We start from the raw sequence: 23705 nt of genomic DNA on the forward strand, positions 1-23705 counted from the left end.
CAGTATCCAGCAGTTTGGTGTTGGCCACAAACCTAAAGAGGCTGCATCCATCCTCCAGTGTTACGATGTCTATTGCATTGCCTTGCAATTCCAGGGGAAAAAATGAGACTCAGGATCTCATGGCCCTGATGGTTTGGGTTTACCTACACTTAAAGATTTGTATAAATTCCAGGCAAGCGTGAATTTCAGTTAAGGGGTTCGTGAATGTCCCCATATGCTGGTTGTATTCTTACAACCTTAACTATATTTTCCTGTTCTGGAATAACTGAGTGCATCAGAAATACTTCAAATTATTTTTTTCATTTGGTGACAGAGTTAGGAAATAATCCTTATTTGTAAGTGGTTAAGAATCCTGATGAAGTGAAGAAGTGGCAGCTGTTTTAAATAGAATTACATTGTTTAAGTAAATAAAATGGATTTATTTACCTTGCTGGGTTTTTTTTGTTTTGTTTTACAGTGGATTCCAGTCTTGCAAGACTTCAGAAATAAAGACACTGTCTGGGGCTTTGTACCATATCAAAATGACAAATCTTCAACAGAAATTTCATTTCCAATTACACTTCATATTGGAGATTACAATATGGATGGATACCCAGATGCACTTGCTATACTAAAGAACACTTCTGGAAGGTAGAGTATATGCAAACTTAGAAATAAAGCTATCAGATTAATGTTCAATCGTCAGTGATAGAAATTACTAACTTCAGTGCATCTCATCCATTTTATCCAGTGAACAAGACTTTTGATCTCTGCTAACTGTTTCCCTTTGAACAAAAGTGTGCATTTTTCATGCTACATTCAGAATGCATGATTACATAGGCTTAAACTGGGACTCTGGGTGGGGAATTGCATCAGGGACTGGAGTATGAGGCAGCATTTTAGGCACTCCTCCCAGAGCTCAGGGGCTGATTCTCTCCCTTTCCTTTCCCAAATAATCTTCTGTAAATTCCTGACTTCAGCTGTCAGTTCTGACTAGTCACACCAGGCTGCTGAGAGCTGGGGAACCTGTTCCGTGCTGTCACATGGAGTGAGCACTGACTGGTGACTCTGCTGAAAAATGCAATAGTGGTTTGCCCTTTTTGAGAACCAGGAATTTACCAGTGATTTTTTTTACTGTCCAAGTCTAACTGAAAATAAATAACACACGTACCCCAACCCCCCTAAAAAAGAAACTTCTAACCCTTCGTATTAAATTTTTCAGCATAATCTTCTCATCCTCCTTTTTTAAATTTTTTTTCCTCCTTGCTTGCTTTCCCAATACTTTCTGTTGCTACCATCTGGTGCTAGGTAGGAGAGGGCATGTGGGGATGCTCACAGGGAGACTGTTGTACACAGAGGAGTCAGTGATCCATGTAAGAGCTGACCTGAGTAGGTGCATTCCCGAGCTGCTCCGCACGTGCTGCCGGATAAACGCAGCCGGCTGATCGCAACGGAGCAGCCTGTGGGCAGCTCTCACCTGGCACCTGGGGATGCTGCTGCTGGCATGTCCTTATCTTTACCTTGAAGTGTACAGCACGTTTGCATGTGAACATGCTTTTGCTTGACAGTAGGGATGATGAATAGGCTTGTTCGCTTCGGAGAAAAACGGAGAGCCCTAGAGACCATGGTGTCAGTGAACCTCAGTACAGACAGGATATGTGCACGTATCCTGCAGTCTGTCTGTGCTGCACAACTGACTCTGCCAGCATCTGCAGAGATGGAAGATTATCTGTGCTATTCCCTTTTTCTTCATGTCATCACTTGTAAGAGGTATTTTAACGCATACTTTGTGGAGTCTTAATGTCTTCCTTACTTGACAAATACTTGCACTAATGCATTACAAAGCAGAGTAAGTGTCTCATACAGATGTATTTGTTATCTTCCTTTACGTGGTGTTTTGGATGAGCTTGGGTGCCGGTTCACAATTCAAATGAATACTCAGTAAGGAAAACAAGTGAGGAGCTCACTTTGATGCTTCAGACAGTAAGAGAATTTGGTGCTGAAGTCCAAGAAGTCAATTCAGGTCTTCTAGTGGTTGCCTAAACATGAGTCACCCACTGACATTTTTGTGTTAGAGTTCTTCAGATAGTGACACACCTAAAAATGACCTAGTTTGAAGAGTAGCGTGCCTGTATTCAGCCTACGTGATGTGATTCATGACAAGGCTGTGAGCAGCTGAGCTCTGTCTGTACCTCTGAGCCTTAAAATAACAGCAGAGCAGCTGTTTCTATTCAGACACGGCAGACAAGAAGGAGGTGATGCTGTTACTGCCCAGAACTTGCCAGGCAAAGTTAAAGCACTCAGGCCCTGAATGTCAGGTGTTTGACTCCAGACTTTCCTCAGCTAGGACTTTGCATCTTCTGTTCAGCAGTCATTGAATAAAGACTGCAGACAGTCTAGAGAGCAAACTAGAACCAGCCTTCCTTTTGCCAAAGGAACACGGTGACATAGAAACTGTAAAGTTGCTGTCTTTGCTTTTGCTTAAGCCTCAGAAATCCTGTGTTTTGAGCTGTACTATCGTGTATGCTGATAGCTGGTGCACTTCAGAAGGGCTGCATGAAGATTTATGGAGTTCAGAAATGTACTTGAAGCTGTTTTAACTTTTAAGGGTCTTAGGAGCTTCTGTCCTCTGGCTGGTGTATAATTTACTGCAATGTAGTATCATGTAAAATCATTAAAGTGTTTGTAAATAGTTACTCCAGTCGAAGCTCAGAAGTCACATATGTCTTGTTGCAATGAACTACTGTGATACACTTTTATTCTCCTTGCTTCTGAATTTGTTTGCTTATTCAATTGAGTGCATTCAAAACTATTTTTAAACTCGACATCAAAGTTGAGTGACACAGTAGGGCATAAGGACTGAAGGTACTGGCAGATGATGTGACAAGCTATTAAAAAAAGGAGGTTCAGAAAATTGAGGAATTCTGGCAAAAACAAAGTAAGTAACCTAAAAATGAAGAAATACCATTGCATGTTAACATTGTATATATCCAGTATTTACAGAAAAGTAATGGAAACATGCTTTGTAGTTTGGGATGGGAACGAAAGTCACTTTTTTTTGCACTCACTATGAAATGTCCCATTCAATATTAATTCATTGGTTCTGAGAGACTTAAGCAAATACTTCCTTTTAAAATGTGCAACTGGATCACTGATTGGAGAGAATTAAAACAGTGTGGGAATTAAATTAAAAGCTGTCCTTAAATTAGAGCAAATTAAAATGAAAACCTTATTTAATGGATTTTAAACACTTCTGGATCAAGCTGTTTATTTCTTTCTCTGAAGCCTTTCATGCTATATCTAGAGATCTAATTTCAGTGATTGATTACTGTGATTAAATGATAAAAGCATTTTTGTAAACTCTTGACCTCAATCTGTGCTATCATTTAGGAAGCCTGGTTTTTACTTGCTGCCTGTAACATGAAGAAATTAAAGCAGGCAGAAACAATTTTGTTCATCTGAAAGTATACCAATACATGAAAATGGAAGAAAAGGATTAAAATCAATTATATACTTCCATCACAATTCAGGAAAGTACTTTCAGATCAAATCCTTACAAATCCCTACAAAAGACTGAAATAAAGATACCATAGTTGGGTATAAGGTTGATTGACTGTCCTGCCCAGTGGGCACGCCAGGAAAATGGTCAATAGCTTCAGGTATTGTCAGAACTGTTGTAAGACTCTGCTGTTTCATCTCCTGCTATTGATGCCTTTTCCTGGTCTTAAAATCAAGAATTAAACATGGTTAGAAGAGAAAAAGGGATTTTACCTCTGTATTTATTTTAAGGATCCTTAGGTGCACTACATCCAGGTGGAACGTGCCAAAATGCACACTGCAATGCACACTCCTGATAGATCAGGTGTAACATTATAGGTCTTACTAATTAGCATATCTATGAAAAATTCCCCAATGAGAGGCTTGAGTGAGCCCCCCACCCCAAGGAACCTTCCCCTGGATGGTTCTATCTTAGTTTTACAAAATGTGTTCTGGAGAGGACATTGGGGTCTGGGGCTTTCAGATCCCTAACTATGAAGTTTCTAAGATGTTTAGTCTCCTAGCTTGACAAATAAGTTTAAGAATGTAAGCTAAAAACCACTAAAGATAAAAAAGTTATAGAAAGGTATATAAAAGGGGTATAAAAGAAAAGGTAAAAATCATCATGGCATCACCATAACCCCTTGATTTCAAATTACAGTGTGTACTATTCCGACAGTGTGGAGCCATTCCTTACCAACAGCAAAAAAGGAATGTCATTTGTGGTTGCAGGTGTTGTGGGGGTTTGAACCTTTTGAGCCTTTATTAAGACTCAATGAATTACAGCAGGTGAAGGTGCTAAATGCACTGTAGGTCCTCACATATTTGTCTGTTCAGTCTGAATTCTTTTAACTTTTGACTTGAGTTAGAAACCTGCACATTAGAATTCAAGTCCACAGGTTTTTCTTCAGGGTAGATACATACATGAATTCTGTATTAGAAATTGTGTGTGTATATAGAATAATAATAGGTGAAGGGATTTTATCAATAGTTAGTAATTGGTTCAGCTATACCTCCTATCTTACCTAAATGAATTCATTTTTTCACATGCTGATTTTAAATTGACTCTGGTGACATTGGAAGTGTAAGTACTGCATGTGAGTTTATAAACATCTATCTTTCTCCCATCTACTTAGATGAAACAAATTTTGTTTAACTGTTGTTTCCAATTAGATGCTAGTAATTGGCATCTTGCATTGCAAATATGTAATCCTAAGTCTTTCAAATCCATTTTTATTCAAAGGGAATGTTTTTCATGGTCAAGTTGGCAATACTTTTCTCCTGACGCTGGTGATAGCAGTAAAGACTGAAACTTGGATATAAACAGCTGGATATGGAAAGTTGAATAAAAAACTTTTAAGTACGATAGACTTCTAGAAAGTTTTCTAGGTGTTCATGCTCAGTTTGAAATTAATGTATATGTATTAATCCTTTATATGGAAGGACTTATTTGACCAAATTATCTCTTCCTAAATCATTATTAGTTGCCACTTGTCAAAAGGAAGGCTGGCTACAGAACTTCTTTTAAAGGAAGGATTGATGAGCACCTTGTAATTGAGAAAATCTAAAAAAACCAGAGGCAAATTCAGTTATTCTGAATGTCTGGAGTAAGATATTGATAATTTAGATGTCCCTGGTATTACTGTAAATGAACTAGCCTAAAACTGACAGCATGAGAGATGTATGAAATTAGCAGTAAATAATTAATTCTAATTGCAAAGGAATGTGTTAAATTAAAACTGAGATAAGTCTTCAGTCTTTTTTGGTGTTAAGCCTTACTTATAGTTATTCAGCCTTATTAAATCTACCTTTCCTGCACAGATGACTTTGGTCAGAAGGTTCCAAACTGGCATATAACATACTTGGAATAAAGTTACGTAGGTAGTGAATGATTAAGCTGCAGCTGTGTATTGGTGCATATAGCTCAATATTTGAAGTGCTGCAAATGGTATGTTAGGGGCAATAGGCTGGTTTTAGTTCAGAGTTCTTGTGCTCTGTCTCTTGTAGCATTGAAGCTGAATTGTTTGGTATTGACTGTTACACGTTTGTAGAGCACTTCAGCATTGATTTTTTACATTTTACCATTACCGAAATGTCTTCCTTTATAGGCTTTCAAGGACATTGCTTTGTCATTTTAAGGATGCGGATGATTATCTTTGTTACAGGGAGATTCTTTCTAATGGGAAATCTTCAAAATTTGGTTCAAAATAACAGGTCATAAGCTTGCACTTATTTATCTAGCAGAAATGAAACATGGAAGTAGATACTTGGATTCTAGAGCTGCTTTTGTATGACAGGCCTAAATCATGTAAGGATTCAACTGGCAGCTCACAGGCCAAATCCAGATGTCTCCCAGGAACTACCTGAGCAGCTGAGGAGGCAGAGAACAGCTCATTCTCTCCCGTCTGATGACAGTCAGGGCCTCGAACTCCCTGTTGCTGCAGCATGGCCTGCACAGCAACATTTCTTCCTCGCAGGCTGAGATGCAGCATATGGGACAGGGGATGCTACATCTATGAATTAATTAATTTCCTCTACAAGAGAGCTCTCCTACAGTGCACTTCTTGGGTTTTCAGCATCTGTTTAGGGTTTGAGTTTGCTTTTTTCTTCCTGCTGTTTGTCTTATGTTTCTCTTGTAGATACAGAAGAGTGAAGGAACGTGGCATTTCCATACTCAGTGGCACTTTGATTAATGTTTTCCTTTTTTCTCAGTTGCAAGGAAAGAAAATAAAAAAGGTTCCTGTAGTAAATAAACTTCTTTTGTCTATTCATTAACAAGGCTTCTAGTTTAGACTTGAGCAGTGTGCAGAGTGTAATGCAAACCTGACATTTGTCTTTTAAATAATTATCATCTAAGTAACTTCTGACAATTAAAAAAATCTGAACGGAAAGAATCTTTGTAAAAGTTTGTCCAAATTTTAAATAGCTATGTTGAGATGAGGAAAAAGAGAAATTGAAACAATCTGCTTAGCTCAGCTTGTCACCTTGTCTTGTAGTTGGCTGTTCTGATATGATACTTAGGTAGTACATGAAATGAATGTGAGCACTTAAGAATTTCACGTTGTGATTATGAGTTCTCAGATACAGATAACGCAACACATTAAATATTGCAGATGACCTCATTTCCTTTTGGCCATACGTTAATTCAGTGGTTTCCCTAAGGAGAAGTGCCTTTGTGTGCCTGTGCATCCTGGATGCTGCTGAGACACAGAAAGCACCTCTCTGTCCCCACACAGCCAGCAGCGTGTTCAGGGTCACACTGAGGACGTGGTTCTGGCTGTTGCCCTGGGCTCTGACAGCTGAGCTGCCTTTACAGAACACTGCTCTGGCTCCTGGCTCTGCCCGCAGAAGGAGAGGAGGAAACTTCATCTGTTTCCATTGCCGAGGCAGTGAAGGATTCTAGCAGGCTCCCAGGATACAAACCTGCCTGAAGAGTTGGACTCAGGTTGGCAAAGTGTGAGGTTTTCCCATTCCAGAAGCATTGATACATTATCAGGGAGAGTGGGAACCTTGTGTCTCCTGTAGGAACTCAGAGTGCAATAAAGTGTCAGTCTCCCACTGACCCACAGGCACCTATTGGATACTCTCCAGAAGGGAGATTTTTCTACACTAGCTCTGGTACTCTGCATAGTTTCTATGTTTCTTGTTTAGTATTGCAGCCTGTCTTTGTGTTAGATGTCAGCAAGTGCCCAATTTGGTTTGTCTTGCCCTATTTTTACTGCACTACTAGGTTGAGGTTTGTGTTTTATATTTTGCTTGTAACAGTGGAAAACATACAAATAGAGATTTGATTTAATATTAAATATATGTAAAATATGCAGTGTGTAAGAAAAAGTATTAATGGAGCTGGGATGGGAAGAAGCTGTCATGAAATAATGGAAAAGCATGGACATGTTTTAAATAGTGTTTAAGCTGAAGGACTGTGAAGGGGATTAAGAAAAATGGCAGATAAATTCACTTGTACTTTTTTCAGAATAATGTAAGGATATGTTCAGTCCTTGACTGGATGGTTAATTAAGTTATTCCTGTTGATTTCAATCTATTTATTTAGTGTATTCATTGTTTTAAGTCAGTCATGACAATGATTGTGATTCTGTCTGTAATGTTCCTGTAAGTACTTACGGATTTTTCAAGCACCCAGTGGCTGCTATCTTTGTTTTTATTACATTAAACTCTAGAGCACTTAAACTATTTAATTACAATATTTTTAAAATATCTATAATTTAGACTTTATCTCGAGTAAGTTAGTTTATATATTTTTATATATATGTTTTACAGCAATCAACAAGCATTTTTACTAGAAAATGTCCCGTGCAACAACGTGAGCTGCAAGAGCGTGCGGCGCATGTTCAAGGTGTTCTGGGAGCTCTCGGATCTCAATCAGATCAAAGATGCCGTGGTAGCGACCTTCTTTGACATCTATGAGGATGTAAGTGCAGCTCCTCACCCCAGCAAACAGGGTCTGAGTGTGCCTGTGCCTGTGCCTGTGCCCTGCACAAACCTTGGCAGCCTTGGGTTGTCCTGCTTAGCTGTGGATGGCCCTTTCTGTCCCAAATTGATTAGGATTATATTCATAATGTTTGGAAGATATTAAAATAAATAGTGAAAGTGTAAACTTTGCTGCACAGCATTTTTTTTCAAGAGTAAATAAGTATTCTAATGTAAACTTGGGATTTTTTTCCCTCTAGGGAATCTTGGATATCATTGTGCTAAGCAAAGGCTACTCCAACAAGGACTTTGCTATCCATACATTGAAAAATAACTTCGAAGCAGATGCCTATTTTGTTAAAGTTATTGGTAAGTTATCAATACGTAATCAAAATGGGATGTTGAGAAGAATGTGAATATTTGAACCTTTGCATATGAAAACATTATGGTAAAGTTCTGTACCTCTGCCATATTGAGCCTGCTTTGCTGGAGTTGGTGCATGTGTCATGTGGGAATGATGCAGAATCGCCTTCAAAACAGGCTGGTTTAATTTCAGAGCCTCTGGTGTAGTGTGATTTGCTTACACTGCATGGTCTGTTCTGAGGGTCACTTTGCACCCCTGTGGGAGTCAGTTCTGTGTTTCCAGCCCAAATCTTACCCTGAGAGCACAGAGTGGCCATAAACACGGCCAAGGTATGTGAATTAATGAGAGTTGGTTTAAAAGGCTTGAGTTAGATTAGGATGTTCATAATTAGGTTTTTAAACTGCATGCCCTACTGTGCTCTTCAACTGCAAAGGTGTTGAGCTTTGAGCTCATTCCTTGTCTGTCTTCCTTGACTCTTCGCGAATGAGTGAAAAATGAGGCTGTATGGGAGCCTATGAAGACAAAGCTCAGTAGCAACAACCAGAGGTTCACCTTCAAAAATTGTATTTGCCTTCACGTTACTTAAATGCATCCAATCCTCTGGAGCATACATTCTGCACACCATAAGAGAACAGAACTGCAGCTACTGCTGGGGGCTGATGCAATTATTACTTTGTCCACAGCTTGAGCTCTGTTCTCATCGTGATAGTGTTTAATAATTTATCATATTGATGGAAGCCTTCTTTTAAATAATACCATATATCTGTAGAGTAATTCACAAAAGGATGCAGAAGATCCTCTGGAAAAATCTTACACTTCACAAAGCCATATCAGAATAATAATTGTGTGATATTTTAATGGGGAAGGGAGTAATTTGCAACATGCTTTTTGATTCACTCTGTGTAAATCTATCTTAAAAACTGGGGCAAGCCTTTTTTTAGCACCCTTTTAGGGTGTGAGTATTTTTGCGTAGAAACCCCAGGAAATGGGAATTAATGAGTGTCTAAAAATATTTTTACTGTGATACAGGGGAAGGTATTTCTAACAAAATGTGCTTTGTGTGAGTTAGTGTATCAATAAATGCATTGTGTTCACTTATTTGGCAAATGAGAGCAGCTTTGTTCATTATAACTGATGTCAAATGTACTTGGTCAGGTAATTTGTTCCAGGAGTGAAACTGAACAGCAAATTTCAGTGTGGCCTTTTGCATCAAAATGGGGAGAGTTGGTTTCATTTGCATACTCACCTATGTGTAACAGATAAAATAAGCTTGTAGCTTTAAAAGTCTGATTGTAGATACATATAGTCTTCAAATTCTACTTTGCCACATGTTCATCTTAACTGTCCGGATCTTGGGGGGATTTGGACTGTATAAAATATTAGCTCTTACTGTATTTAGAAATTTCAACATTTTTAAATCACAAGTGAAGAATGATAATTTAGGAATCTTGACAGTTGTTGATATTCACACACAAATTATTAGAAAAATTCCTTGGCTAGAGCAGTGCCATTTCTGACTCACATAGGGAATGATTCCTAATCAGACTGTGAACATCTTACATGCGCCTTTTGGTATTTCCCTAGTCCCAAACATTTTGTACCCTTGATTCTATGGACCCTCAAAGAAGATGGAAAATGCTTTTAAAAACTCCTGGTGGTTAGGATGACCTGCCCTTAAATCTGGTCCAAATCTTCCTTGTTTGTCTGCCACACTTGCTTTGGGATACTATAATTCATGGAGAAGTAATGTTTTTCCCTGGCTTGTGTACCTGGTATGTATTCTCTTCCCTGCCCATACCCATTACTGGCCTGCTGCTCAACCAAACTGTTGTCATTAGAAGCCCAGATTTTGCATCAGAATGGACCTTAGATTATTGTATGTGTGTGGGTTTTGTTGTTTTGTTCTAATACTCAGTGTGACAGGATGTCCTGGCTTACAGAACAGATGGCTTTCACTGTCCCTCGTGTAGGTTTTCAACAGAGATTTCTGAATATAACTGATTTTTCGAACTAGTAAGTTTTAAACAAGTAATTGGAACAACTGTCACGGGCTTTAGGTATTAATTAGCATTATATACATCTGCTTATAATACTTTTGAATTAATAGAGTAAGTGGGTAATGGGATTTTTGCTTGTTACAGCTTTTGTGAATTGCTTTAAATCAAGTTCCAAAATTTTGCCTTGTATAGAAGGAAAAGCCTTTATGTTTTTATCATTTAAAACAGTAAAGCTGAATCTCTGCCAGTGTTTTAAATGGTTATAAATTAAGACTAATGAATAAAATGTATAGATCACTATTTTAAAAATGTTTTAATTTGGAATTTTTCTAAGTGGCAAATCTGTCCTTTTGCAGATGGTTAACCAGTAAGGTGGGATAAAACAGTGACTGATGAATTTCTGCCAAGTATGCTTCCAACAGATTAGGAAATGTATTAACATAAATCACAGAGAAGATACTTGTTTTCTTTGTGTTTTAATGGCTACCTGACACTATCACTAGACTTCACCAGATTTCAAAGGTGGTGCTTCTAAGATGGTTTAGGAACATAAACACAACAAGCTCACTTTTTGTTCTTGCAGTTCTCAGCGGCCTCTGTTCTAATGACTGTCCTCGGAAAATAACAGTAAGTGTAATAACTATGGCTTTGTTTAGTATTTAGCTTCAAATAAGCTGAAGTCTAATTATACTGAAAGCTTTCAGCATATTAAAAGAGTTATCAACTGGAAGAATGTGTAATCCAAATCATGACTGGCCAACTTCTGCTGCTGTGTGACCCATAACTTTGGGCAGCTGCTGCTTAGAGCTGGAATCAACTGAGTGATTGTGCAGGAGCTTTGTTACCTGGCACTGGGGGCCGGGATATACCAGAGACAAGAGGAACTTGGGTGCCCAAACTGTGAATTGTGCCACGTCTTGGTGGGCACTTAGAAAGTCCAGGCAAAACTGACAGTGGGGCAGATCCAGCCATGGAGCCACTTCTGGCTAAATTCCAGCAGTGGGCACAGCCAAGGAAGGAAGTGCACTGGGCTCTGATGGTTCTGCGGACAGGTCCATACACATGTGCTGTTTTCTGTTTAGATTACTTTATTTATCTCCAGAGATCCTGCAACTCACCCACCAAACTTCCAATTAGCAAATTGTTTAGCAATGTTCACAGTGAAAGTTGGCCTGAGAGAGGAACTTGGAGGAATCAGTGGCAGCAGTAGCACTTCAGCTCTGCAAAAATTTCACATTTAATTTTGACTTGAAAATAGAAAAACTGCTTCAAATGGGGCTAACCTTCGCTTCAAGACTATTTTGAAGACATGGGGTTTAATTTCTGTTATAAAATAATGAGGTTTGGTAGCATCATTAACTTTATTACAAAAATGGAGGGTTTAAAAAGCAAATCTTCACAGCAGATGTTGGTGAACATTTCATTATTGAGATCACTGAAACACTATTGCCTCCATTGTAATAGGAGTTCTCTGTCAGAAAGTAACATAAGGTACATTATGCCAGAGGACAGCTATGTGGTAGGAAAAAAAAAAAATCTAAATTTCACCTTATTCCCTCATCTTTCATGGATCTGCATTAGCATCACCTTTGTGGTTTCCTTACTTTTCATTCTAATCAGTTATTGTTTTCAGGCTTTGATCTCATCTGTCATCATTATCACTTACTCTTGTGGTTTAAACTTACTATTTTTTGAGGCATGGTGTGAAACGTCATCATCTCTTTTAGTGTTCTTCTGTAACTTACTTGAAAGCTCTCTGCTGGATTTGATGCCTTAATATCATCTTGAATTCAGCGCTAGGAAAAAAAAAAACAACAAAAAATTTCTTTAAAATCTATTCTTGTAGTTGTGTCTCATCCTCTCCCTTCGCCACCCCTTCCTACTTAGGTGCATTTGTTATGGTTCATCACTCAGTAATGCGCAACTTCCTTGGATGTTTGGTTTTATTATTTTTCCTCATGACCGTATATTGATGTTTATGTACATTTCCTTCCTCAAGAAAATCTGCTTAAATTAGATACCAATACTCAACACATAACTGTTCACTTTCATGAATTAAATGAAACACCGCTAAATAATGATAAAAAAGATGGAACTTGTGTAGTATTTTTCAATTCAGAAATACCATCAAGATAGTGCATTTTCTCAGTATGAATGAGTTCTGCTTTTTCAGAACATGCAGTCATTTCTTTGAATTTTTAGGGGTTTTTTATTTTAGCTGTAGCTTCCAAGGAAACCTTTTGCCAGATGACTGAATAGTATTGCTTTCTTCATGGGAAACTAAACATTACTTAGCCAACTGATTACCCTGGTTTTGAAAACTGATTTCCACATAATGCTATGACCAAAACAGTTGCAAGATTCTGAAGTTAAAACATAAAAAATAAATTATTAATGTAAAAACATTTTTCTTCAGTTTACTGTTTAATTACTATAGTTTTGTCTGTTCCTAAAATTTTGCCTTCCTTTTTCTTTGGTTTTTATCCCTTGCAGCCCTTTGGAGTTAATCAGCCTGGTCCTTACATCATGTACACCACTGTAGATGCAAATGGGTACCTGAAAAATGGGTCAGGTAAGAGAAACTCACTGTGAGAATACCCAAGGCAGTCTGTCTGTGTATGTGCTTCTCAGCAACCTGAAGAGTTGGAAAGGTGACAGAGGGAAATGGGAATGGTTTCAATGGTGCCTTCAGTTTACAGTGCCAAACCCCCTGCCGTTCTCTTCCTTCTTTACAGATTGCATTTTTATTACAAACATTGCAATTGCATTATTTTTTCATTTGTCCTGTGCCAGTTAGGTTTGAACAGTTGGCTGTATCTGAAAAATTTTTGGGTAAAATATCATCAGTTTGTGAAATAGCATAAGCTTCTAATTTCTTCCTAAGCAATTATGTTTTAAGAGACTGCAGTGGTCTTGAAATACCTGTATACAATCCTAGTAGCCAAATGACAAAGGATCAGGGTAACACTACACGCAGGATGTATTTGTCTGGAGTTGTTCACTACAACTGGTGGCTAACAAAATCAAATTCTGAGTAGCCTGAGGAAGCTGGAGAGGAAATGCCTGTGTCCTTTCAGGTAATACAGGAGCTACAGGTTCTCAATCATTAGGTAACAGGGTCAAAATCAAGGGGAAGGAGTGCTTGGTGCAACTTGTATTGTAACTAAAGATTTAATGGCCTGAGATGGCGCAGATGCCACAGTTTTCAGGAGTCCAAAAACAAAGCAGCCAAAGAGAGAATAATCCATTAGGCCATGGTACAAGCAGTGCCTGATGTTAGAATATCCTGGGGTTTATGCTGCCTTCCTAGGTGTGTACTAGTGGCTCCTAGAAAAAGCAGGAGACTGTACAAAGTGGTTTATTAGTCTCATTTATGACTGTTAATCTTAGGACTTATAATAGACTCACTTCTTGCTTAGGCAAAAAATCCGAAACTCAAAAGCTGAACATGATCAGAGTATGAAGGTCCGTAAGTGCAGTCATCTGCATCTGTCACTCCAGTCTCAGATTTAAAAGAAAAACATTCCAGTAGTTCACTGGGAAGACAGTATTCTGTATAACACTAACTTACATAAAAGCAGTAATTTAGGGGGGAAAATGCCAACATGTTAAGGTCCTGGGTCAGTCTGAATCACTAGCAATGCTCTCACCATGAATAGTGTACTCAGGACTTAATTTCATCTGAAAAAAATTAAAGAGAAAGAAGATGTCCTGAAATACAAACCAGATAGCTGCAAAAACATATCTCGATACCCTAGCACTTCTGTACTTGTACATGCTTAAATAAAGATATTTTTCTTCCTCTGTGTCATGGAACAATGCTCACATCTTACAACTGTGTGGAATAAAACAAGCTTAAAATTTGGACCTATTTCATGTATCATTTTCCTTTTTTTTCCTCTCTCTTCCAAGAACAAAAGCAAACGCATTTTTCTTAAACATTTTTTTTAGGGTTTGCTGAGGTTGGTTGGTTGTGGCTTTGTTTGTTTGTTTGTTTGTTTGTTTGGGTTTGGGGGGGCAGTTCTTCTAGAAATGCAGTGTTTTTACAACTTACTCTAAGAAACTGTTATCAAATGTGATTTAATACTGCTATATTCCCTTCACAGCTACCATATTTACCATAATAAAAACCTAACAGAGTCCAGGCATGATGAATTTCCCTTTCTGTTCTGACATTACGAAATAACAGTAATGAATTCCAAGTGCATTTATGACCCCAGCAGTGTTGCAACAGGGAATTTTCTAATGCTGTCTTTGATCAGTTTCTCAACACTAAGTTAATAGATTTTTTTGAGTCTGTATAATTCCTGCAAGAACTTTTCAAAGTCATGTTTTCTGAGGGTATTACATTAAGTTTGTAGCTAGATTTTGTTATCTTGCAAGTGTTACGTGTAAGATTCAGTAAATGTTCTAACTAGAATTACTGGCCTACAGATTGTTGTCTTGAAAAACAGCCCATTACATCACAATCCTCTTCTATTTGACTATCAAGAAATCATCAAGCCATACTTCTTATGTACTGGTAGGGAATACCAAACCCACATGGTATTTTTGGGCCATGTATAAACCTACAAAACATCTTTTCTACATAAAGTTTTTATTTATTTAGCATCAATATGCTATTTTAAAACAAATTTTCATCAACTTATTTGCCTTCCTTATATAATATTATGGGACAATCCATACTTGAAGCTTTTCATTATCTGAAAGGTGTAATGAGCTAATCAAAATTTTAAAAGAATTAATCCCTTTCCCAAGAGGTAACATGAGTAAAAACATAGTTCTTTTTCTGATGAAAACAAAATTCACCATCCCCTTTTCGTGTCCCCCTCCAAAGCCAGCTGCTATTATTTGTTGCCTTTATGGCTGCTCTCAGTGGGGGAACAGTTGTTGGCTGGACCACTGCAACCAGTCACGTGAAGTTATCCCTCCAGCCCTGGGCTTAAGTAAATCACTAAGTAGTCAAAGCCATGGCCCTCACTCTGCTTCTGATCTCCTAAATTCTGCAGGACTTTAGTTGTGAGTTATGGCATCTTTCATGTAGGCAATATTTGTGCAAATAGTAAAATAAAAAGGCCCATATGGCTGTCCTTATCTAATTCATTTAAAGGTTCTTTGATCTGCCAAGCCTTAATTACAGGAAATTTGCATAATTATGAGGGTTTTCTTAAAAACATTGTTAGAATTGTTCTGTCTCCTATTAACATTCCAGTATGTTGTTAAAAGATAGCAGAATAACAATTAGCATGTATTCTGTGCTCTTTTTTTCACATCGTTCAACTCACTTGTAATCTTACAAGAAATACTGTTAAATTAGCTACAAGGAATAGCAATTGCCAACATGGGCATTAGAATGGAGAAGTTCTGGGCCTTACATCTGCAGTTAATATCTCCTCAGACCTTCTCTTCCTGAGCGGAAAATCAACTGCAACAGCTTCTTCAAATATTTAAGGAATTTCATGCTTGAGATCAGACCAGGTCCAGTGTAAATCTGGGAGAAGTACACAAACTCAAATTTAAGTCATGCTTTCTGATCCATGTCCTGCAAACTGCCTTCTCCCTTTTCTTTTGGAGTTGTTATTTTTAGGGAGTTCCCACAGTTAAGTATGAGTGTCAGCCAGGATTTTCAGCTCTACATAGACATTTCCAGGCTTTTATTGGGAGAATACCTTCTGTGTTTCAGCCTGTGCTATGCACATCTGAATTGTCTCTTCTGAAGTAAAAATATGCTGATAGAGTTTGAAATAAATAGGCTCATACTTGCAGCTTGTGTCTACCAAACATATGCATTCTGTGGGCCAGGAACAAGGGGCAGTAAATATTTCAGGTTTCTTCAAAGCTCCATATCCATAGGAAGATGACAAGAGTAGCTTCCCTGAATGGCTCATATGGATCAAGTCATAATTTGTTTAAGCATCTGTGTGAGTGAAGCTGTGTAGACTGATGGCCTTTGCAGTTCTCGTTACAGAGCCCTTTCATTTTGCTGGTTTTGCTTTGTTTTGTTTTAAACCTTCCATGGCAGAATGACCTTTCACATGCTGTGAATTAGTGCCCTTCTGGTTTTTTGAAATCTGCTTACTCTTCCCTGTTGTTGCATTGAGTTCTCCTGCTGTTTAACTAAATTGAATTGTGAGGTGAACACAAATGTCTAGCAGCTATTATAGTCGTGAATTTAAACATAAACGTTGCAATATGTACCCAAAAAAAAGCAAAATAAGCTTATGTTCAATGGCCATTTGACACTGCAAGGTTCATTGTGTAGAATTCCACTATACAGAAAGAAGTGTATTCATGGAACAAGCTGGAATAATTTAATAATTGAATAGCTGGATTCTATTAAGAGGGATTTTCTGGTTGCTATAGGTGGGAATTGCCTGCTAGTATGTTTTTCTGTATAACTCTCTTTTGTTTAAAAATCTTACTTTAACTTGTAATATTGCTTGCAATATTACCAAACCTTGGATATTTGGGCATTACAAATGACACAGCTTCTGCCTATCAGCAATATGATAATTTCATTGTTTGAGGGGTTTTAAAGAGTTACCAATTTTATTTCTATAATTTTATGGTGTAAAGGTATTTTTCATAAAAATACATATTCTCATATAAATGCATCAGGTTTGGAGTTTGGGCTTGCAGAAGTATCCCAAGTGTTTTCAGCACAGCAATCATCGATGTCCCAAGTCCCAAGAGTGCACTTTGAACTGCCTTTCCCATGTTACTGCTGGTACGCCAGAACCAGGTATTGCAGAAAAGGTTGCAAGGTGAAGCTGTGTACTGCATCAATCTGGAATTTCCTGTTAGGTGGACTAAGGAAAAGAGGCAGCCAGCTGGGGAAAGCAGGGAGACACCCCCAGCCCTTAGAACACTGAAGTTACCATTGCATATTTTAAGCAGAAAAATAATTCTTTGACCACTATATTTTTTTCCAACCAGTGACCTCCAAAGGCAGTAATAAAGGAACTGGAGTAAAGCTTTCAACTAAAGCCAAGCAAATCAATTTCTCCAACTTTCTATGAAGGTTCCAAGTTTGAAGTTGTTGCATTTTTGTTAGTTTGGGTTCTTCTCCTGAAAGCTTCTTCATAAATTCTTAGGCATAGTCCGTGGGTTTTTCATTACTATCAGTTAAATTTTCCCTTTCTCTTGCAGTAAGTGGTTCTGGCATATTTTCAAATAAAATAAGGAGCTGCCAGTTTCAAAAATTGGGGAAATACTCAGTGCAGTTTAGTCCAATACTGGTAATGGCTGCAGAGTGGACATCACTGCAGTGTCTCAGCTGTGCAGGGAAGTGACACACGGTCACTGTGAGATTGTACCAAAATCTTGAACTGCCTTTGTCTTGTTCCAGCTCTTGCCTGTGTGTTGTTCCCAGGTATGCAGCAATCGATGCAACTTCTGCATGGCAGGCTTTGGACTAATTTTTACTTTTTCTAGGATGCATATGTTTGTTTAATCTATATAAAAAAAAGTCATTGATGTGCTGACCTCAGTATTCAAGTAGGTGATGGTACTTACATGCAAGTCTGAGACTAAAGGATACACTTTGGAATCCTAAATAGTATTACTGAATTTTGAATTGCTCAGAATGGCTTTTAATTGACTAATTAAATGCAAATAATATTTTGTTAAGAAAAGCATAATAAAAAAACTTACAAGGAATGCTTCAGAAAACGACGAGTTGAAATCAGATTTTCCATTAATATTTCAGTTCTGTGTGATCTCACATGTTCTGCTCTATTATTTCACAAAATAAGTTTATTTAACCTGATTGACCACTATCAGTATTGTGCATCTATTTCTGTAGGCTCAATGAGGCTGTTCCTAAATCCAATATTACATGTTGTCAGTGCTGTTTAAACAAGAGAAAGCATTGCTTTTACATGTAAATGCAACCACTTTCCCCATAAAGTTAAACTCTTCAGCCTGAAATAAGCTGTTGAGGACATTTCAGTTCAGCTCAGGGTAGAACAGGCTACCCTTGGGTTTTCAGCAAGTTTATATCAGGATAATGGAAACAGAAGGAAAATTACTTAATTCAGGTATAAAAGAACAAGTACTGGATGTGTCAGAGACAATACATGGCTCTGGTTTTCAGACAACACTTTAGAAAGGTTAATGATACAAATTGCTTCCAATTTTATATGCCAGACTTCAGAGGTAAGGAGATTGATTCCAAAAGGTCCAGAATGGATTCTGAATATCAAACTCTGCAAAATCTTCTGAGGTTAGCTGCCCAACATCATTAGCTTTTTCTTACAAATTTGATATCTGACAGGCTGAAACCATGGAAAAGCATGTCCTAAAATGTTGAGGATTTTACTCTGCCCAAGGTGTTTTGAAGCAATAAACTTAATGACTTACGATCTAAAACGAGAATATGAACACCACCACTGGTACCAATACTATAGCCCATGATATCTGTGTGCTTCTAAATAGCATTTTTGAAATGAGAAGCTTAAGGCAAAAGACAATAGTATTGAATAGTCTTAAAAGCAGCATTAAAAACAAAACCATGTGTAGCATGGTCAGGAGAAGGTTTTTTAATTCTTGTTTATAGTAACAGTTCTACTGAGGAAGTAAAACAAACTGTGAAGCAACAGCCACTTCTTCCATCTTGCCTACACTGACTTCAAAAAACCTAAAGAACAATTTTAATGTAAGAAATAAATCCCACTTTCCCCCTGGAAGATGCAAAACTATTTTCAAGTTTTCTTAGAACAAGTAGAAAGCTGTTACGAGTAGTTTCACAAGAGGGCAAATTGCTATGGTTGCTATTGAAATTAAATTTGAATTATTTTCTTAAGTAAATTACTTACTGGTGACTGGGAACTTCAGATAATGTCAATAAACTGTTGACAGTACTCTCTGTAATTTCTCTTTTTATTTTTCATCTTGGTCCGGGGCTTTTATGTTTCTCAGGTGAGCAGTTGTCATTCTTAATTATTTGGTTGCAATTCTAAACGGAACTTTTCAGTAAGCATCAAACAGAATTTATGATAGATATAGGGTGAGGAAAGCAAGAGTCTCAAAGTTCTCGTGTGCTTAGTCAGCTTTAGTGTAAACTGGAACCTTCTACATGCTATCATCCTGCTTAGCTAACACGTCCCCATTTTAAAGGCAAATAAAAAAATAAGTATGTGCACACTTTCTGCCTGCTGTGTAGAAGAAAACATTCCTTTCTGACCTTTGCAAATGATCTGTTTACATCCTGAAGGTAAGATTTCATTATCCTTATCTTAGTAGGCACAAGAACCAGCATTAGTAGCCATGAAATTATGCAGTGCTTTAAGAATTCTAGCTGCATTATGTGACTCTCTAACCTCTTTAAGGCTGACTGCACACAGTATATGACATTTTCTTTTATTCCCTTTAATTTAGTTGACATTCATTTCATTTGTAAGATGAAAGAAAAAAGCAATATCTTAGTTGCAGTCTTCTCATGATCCTAAATATTTCACTCAAAAGTAATTCTAAAAGCTTTTTGATGTTACAACAGTACCTTGTTCTTTTGGGGAAAGTCCTTCAGCATTCAGCATTAGTGAAACAAATTCTAAAAGAAAATCTTTTTTATGTTGCAGCATGATCAAGTAACACATCTGGTTTGTTTCTATAATGAAGTCAAATTAAATAAACCCACCTTTGCCAACTACTTGTATATTGGTAACTGGAGGTTGCAGATAGTACGCAATTTGAGAATTACTCCCATTTTAGATTTGAATGTTGACACCTAGAGATTGAGCAGTTTAGCCAAGATCATGTTAGGGAAGTCAGTGGCAAGGCAGGAACCGATTCAGGACTCAAATCCTATGCTGTCCTATTCTGTGTTATCTCAAGTTACTGGAAAAATCCCTGTTGTTAAAGAGAAAAGCTGCTCAGTCAGTGCTTTGTGCCACATCATCTGTAATCCAGAAATTTACCTAACAATGTGGACAGTACACCTTCTTCTCACAATAGAGACCTGAAAGTACAAACCCAACTTAAATATTTCCTCATCTGCTTGCTCATTACATGGTTCTGGGTGGGGAAAAAGTAAATCTAAAATGTGTATAATCTTTAGGAAGACTGTTACTGTTTCTTTTTACTAATAGCATTTTAGCTTAATAAAAAGGTAACTGCATCAAGCTGATTTTTCAGATCTCAGTTGACGTTTATCTTGCTTTTTAAAATAAATTATTATAATTCTAAACCCACAGTAATACAGAATATTTACCTCCTGATTAAACAGGCCTGTTTCAAAACATCCCTGACAGCATATGGCAAGTGGCTTCCTCAAAAGCTGGTAGGGGCAGGGAGGATCACAAAAACCAGAACCATGAAGTAATCATTGTAATGAGCAGGAGTTCAGAATTACCAGCCTGCAATACAGGGAGTAGTTTGTCCCCAGAGGAGCATACAAGAGCTGAAGAGCTGCTTCTGGAAGTGGGTGTCGTGTCTTTGTCCCTTGGTGAAGTGCTGCTGTGTTGTCACCAATGCTTGCACTTTCTGGCCATCTCCAGGACCCAGGAATGGGAGGTTGGGTTTGGTTTTTCTTGAAAGGGTATTTGGCTTTGCCAAAGAAGTGGTGGTGGTCAGTTAGGAGTTTTTCCTGCCCCTCTGTTCACCACAGCTGTGCAGGATGTGGTGTCACCAGTCTGGCCCACAGCTGGTAGGCTGAGGTAAAGTGCTGCCTCCTGAATTGAGCCTTGGATGGGAGTGTGGAGAGGTAAAAAGGGTTGTCTGTAAATTCATTACAAAACCTGGATTCCTGTTCTTTAATTCACATTCTGTTGCATTTTGGTGTTTAACTTACAATTTCCAGTTTCAGGCATAATATATTAGGGGTCAAAGCAGAGAGAAATCTGAAGCTCTAAAAATACTGACTAAACCACATCCTCGTGAAAAGCTGTCTCTGTTGGTCACAGAAACCCACTTGTGGTTGTCAAGTGTCCCTTGAACTCATTCCTGTTAATCTGGTGAAGGCTGCATTCACTGCGGTGCTTCTTGAGGTGCTGATACCATTCCTGCTGAGGAACCTGCTCACTTGCTAAGTGGCTTCTAGAGAACAAAGAACCCACACAGAATCTGAATCTGTTGGCCAGAAATTAAAAGATTACAAGATTTTTTTATATAAATGGAATACTGGATACTTTGGAAGTGGCATGCCAGTGAACTTGTTGATAACTGCAGCACTTGTCTGTTTCCTCACTGCCTTTTCAGGAAACCAAGAGTCTTATTTTCCACCGACAGTTTCTCCTTTAATTATTATTATTAACTTGCAATCACTGCAATCCTGTTTTCATTAAATTAATTTATTCTTTGAAAATTTGTTCATGAGAATTTACTTAGCTAATTTGGTGACACAGTAATTACTGATTAACATTGACAAGAATTAAAGTGAACCTTCACATGTTGAGTCTGATCTTGTAAATCAGTGGGGCGAGAGACTTGACACTAATCATATAAAAATAAATGCAGATAGTTGATTTCTTCTCAACCTGTAACGAATAATGGAGATTCGGTTTAACACAGGAATGATGCTCAAAAGAATTATCTACCTAGAAATGTAAAGCATTTAAGCTCTTCTCCAGGTGAGTGCTCACAGGTAGTTTGGAAATGTGGGATTGAGCCTTTAAGAATTACATACTCATGCAATTGGTTAAAATTTTTTAAACATTTTTGTTACTGAGGAATGTGTATTTGTGTAACAAGTTGGTAGTTTGGAGATTGATTCATTCATTCATTCATTCATTGAGGGTTTTTTCCCCCTAAAATACCTATTTGTGCTTCCTTTCTGCTTTCCTTCCAGCTGGCCAGCTCAGCCAGTCAGCACATTACGCTCTCCAGCTGCCCTACAACGTGCTGGGCTTGGGCCGCAGCGCCAATTTCCTCGACCACTTGTACGTTGGCATTCCTCGTCCCTTAGGAGAAAAGGTTGGTTGACATTTAAGATTGTCAAGCTCATATTTATGGTGCTACCTTTCCTTAGAGACTTTGGATGGGAATACTGCTGGGACACTTCTTTTTTCATTTTCTGAAGTAAGAATATCAAAGAAGTAAGTTTGCATACTGAAAGGTTTGTCCAAAAGAACCAGTTTGCCCAGTTTTTTGGGGAGTGTATAAGCTCTGAAGCCAAAATAAAACCAAAAGAAGACTGAAACCGTCTGTAAATGTTAGCACAGGTATGTAGTGCTTGTTTGTAGGGCAAATCGGTATTAGGTCTGAGGGTTCAGTTATTCTGGGCTGCAGTAGCTGTAGGGCTTTCCCGGGGTTGCTCTGGCCAGGCTGGGACTCACGTAATCCCTTCTGCCTTGGTGATAAAACCATGGTCAGTGTCATGGAAGGGGGAGATTACTGTGATTCTCTAATCTTCGCGTGAAACATAAAAGTGGGGTCCTCACCATTTTCAGTCTTTAAAGATCTGATGGTACCACTTTGAAAAGTGAGGTACTCAAATTGGCCAAATTCTGATTTAGGTAATTGCTTTGCCTGCCTCCTTTGTAGAATCAGTTCTTTTCTTCTTTCCCTGTTATGTTGTTGCTTTGTACTTTTAAAGCAGATGCTGTGTTTCATGTCAGCAATAGTTATTCTGCTTTTTAATTTTGGGGGGTGGATTTTAAAGCATTTTGGAGCTTTCAGAATAACAGGTTTATAAAAAGATAAGGGATTAATCACTTATATTTAAAATTTTAAAAAACCTTACAACTCTTTATTTCTCCTTTTGTACGTTTCAACAAAGAATTTCTTTGCTTTTAGGTATGTTGCTTTGTTAAGAATTGACACAGCCTTTGTTTTTCTTTCAGTCCATAAGAAAACAAGAATGGACAGCTATCATACCAAACTCCCAGCTTATAGTCATTCCCTATCCTCACAATGTTCCTCGAAGGTAATGTCATCATTTGCATTTGCACTTCCCAAAATTACATTAATACACAGTTTACATTAGGCATTACGTGTAGGTTTAGAAATAGTTATTTGTATAGAAAGTTACTGAAGAACAAGGGCAGGGGGTCAGTTCTGAGCTGAAGCTGAGAATGCTGCTGAGGTATTTACACAGCCTCTCAGATGGTGCCCGTAAACAATCAAAACCTATTACCAGCTCAGACAAACAATCAAAAAGTATTACCAGCTCCACTCCTGTAAATAATAACATACTTGCTAGATTTAACAACATCCTCAGTGACAAATTACAAGCATGGTAATGGTTGAATTAAGCATTTTTGTTTCACCAAACATGCAATTTCAGTCTGGTTCCATAGAAAAGCTTTGCTTCAGCCCTTCTGAATGCAGTAGCTGTTGCTACAGGAATGAATGTTTTCCTTTAAGGGAAGGTGAATGGGTTGGTTGCACGAGAGCTTGAACACAGAATCCGCTTTGCAATTAAAATGTTTCTCCCAGAAAGAGAGCACGTTTCTCTTTTTGCT

General features: G+C 38.0%; 1 protein-coding gene across 1 annotated transcript in view; it reads left to right on the forward strand.

The window, feature by feature from the left end:
• Window positions 1–23705, forward strand: part of ITFG1 (integrin alpha FG-GAP repeat containing 1) — a 72122-nt gene that overhangs the window by 43273 nt on the left and 5144 nt on the right. Inside the window, exons 10-16 of the mRNA XM_048316633.1 lie at window positions 458–630; window positions 7795–7945; window positions 8205–8313; window positions 10889–10932; window positions 12799–12877; window positions 22091–22215; window positions 23085–23167. Coding sequence (XP_048172590.1) covers window positions 458–630; window positions 7795–7945; window positions 8205–8313; window positions 10889–10932; window positions 12799–12877; window positions 22091–22215; window positions 23085–23167 — 764 coding nt within the window. The remainder of the gene's footprint in view (window positions 1–457; window positions 631–7794; window positions 7946–8204; window positions 8314–10888; window positions 10933–12798; window positions 12878–22090; window positions 22216–23084; window positions 23168–23705) is intronic.

The sequence above is a fragment of the Corvus hawaiiensis genome, chromosome 12 (assembly GCF_020740725.1).
Source record: "Corvus hawaiiensis isolate bCorHaw1 chromosome 12, bCorHaw1.pri.cur, whole genome shotgun sequence".
Taxonomy (NCBI): domain Eukaryota; kingdom Metazoa; phylum Chordata; class Aves; order Passeriformes; family Corvidae; genus Corvus; species Corvus hawaiiensis.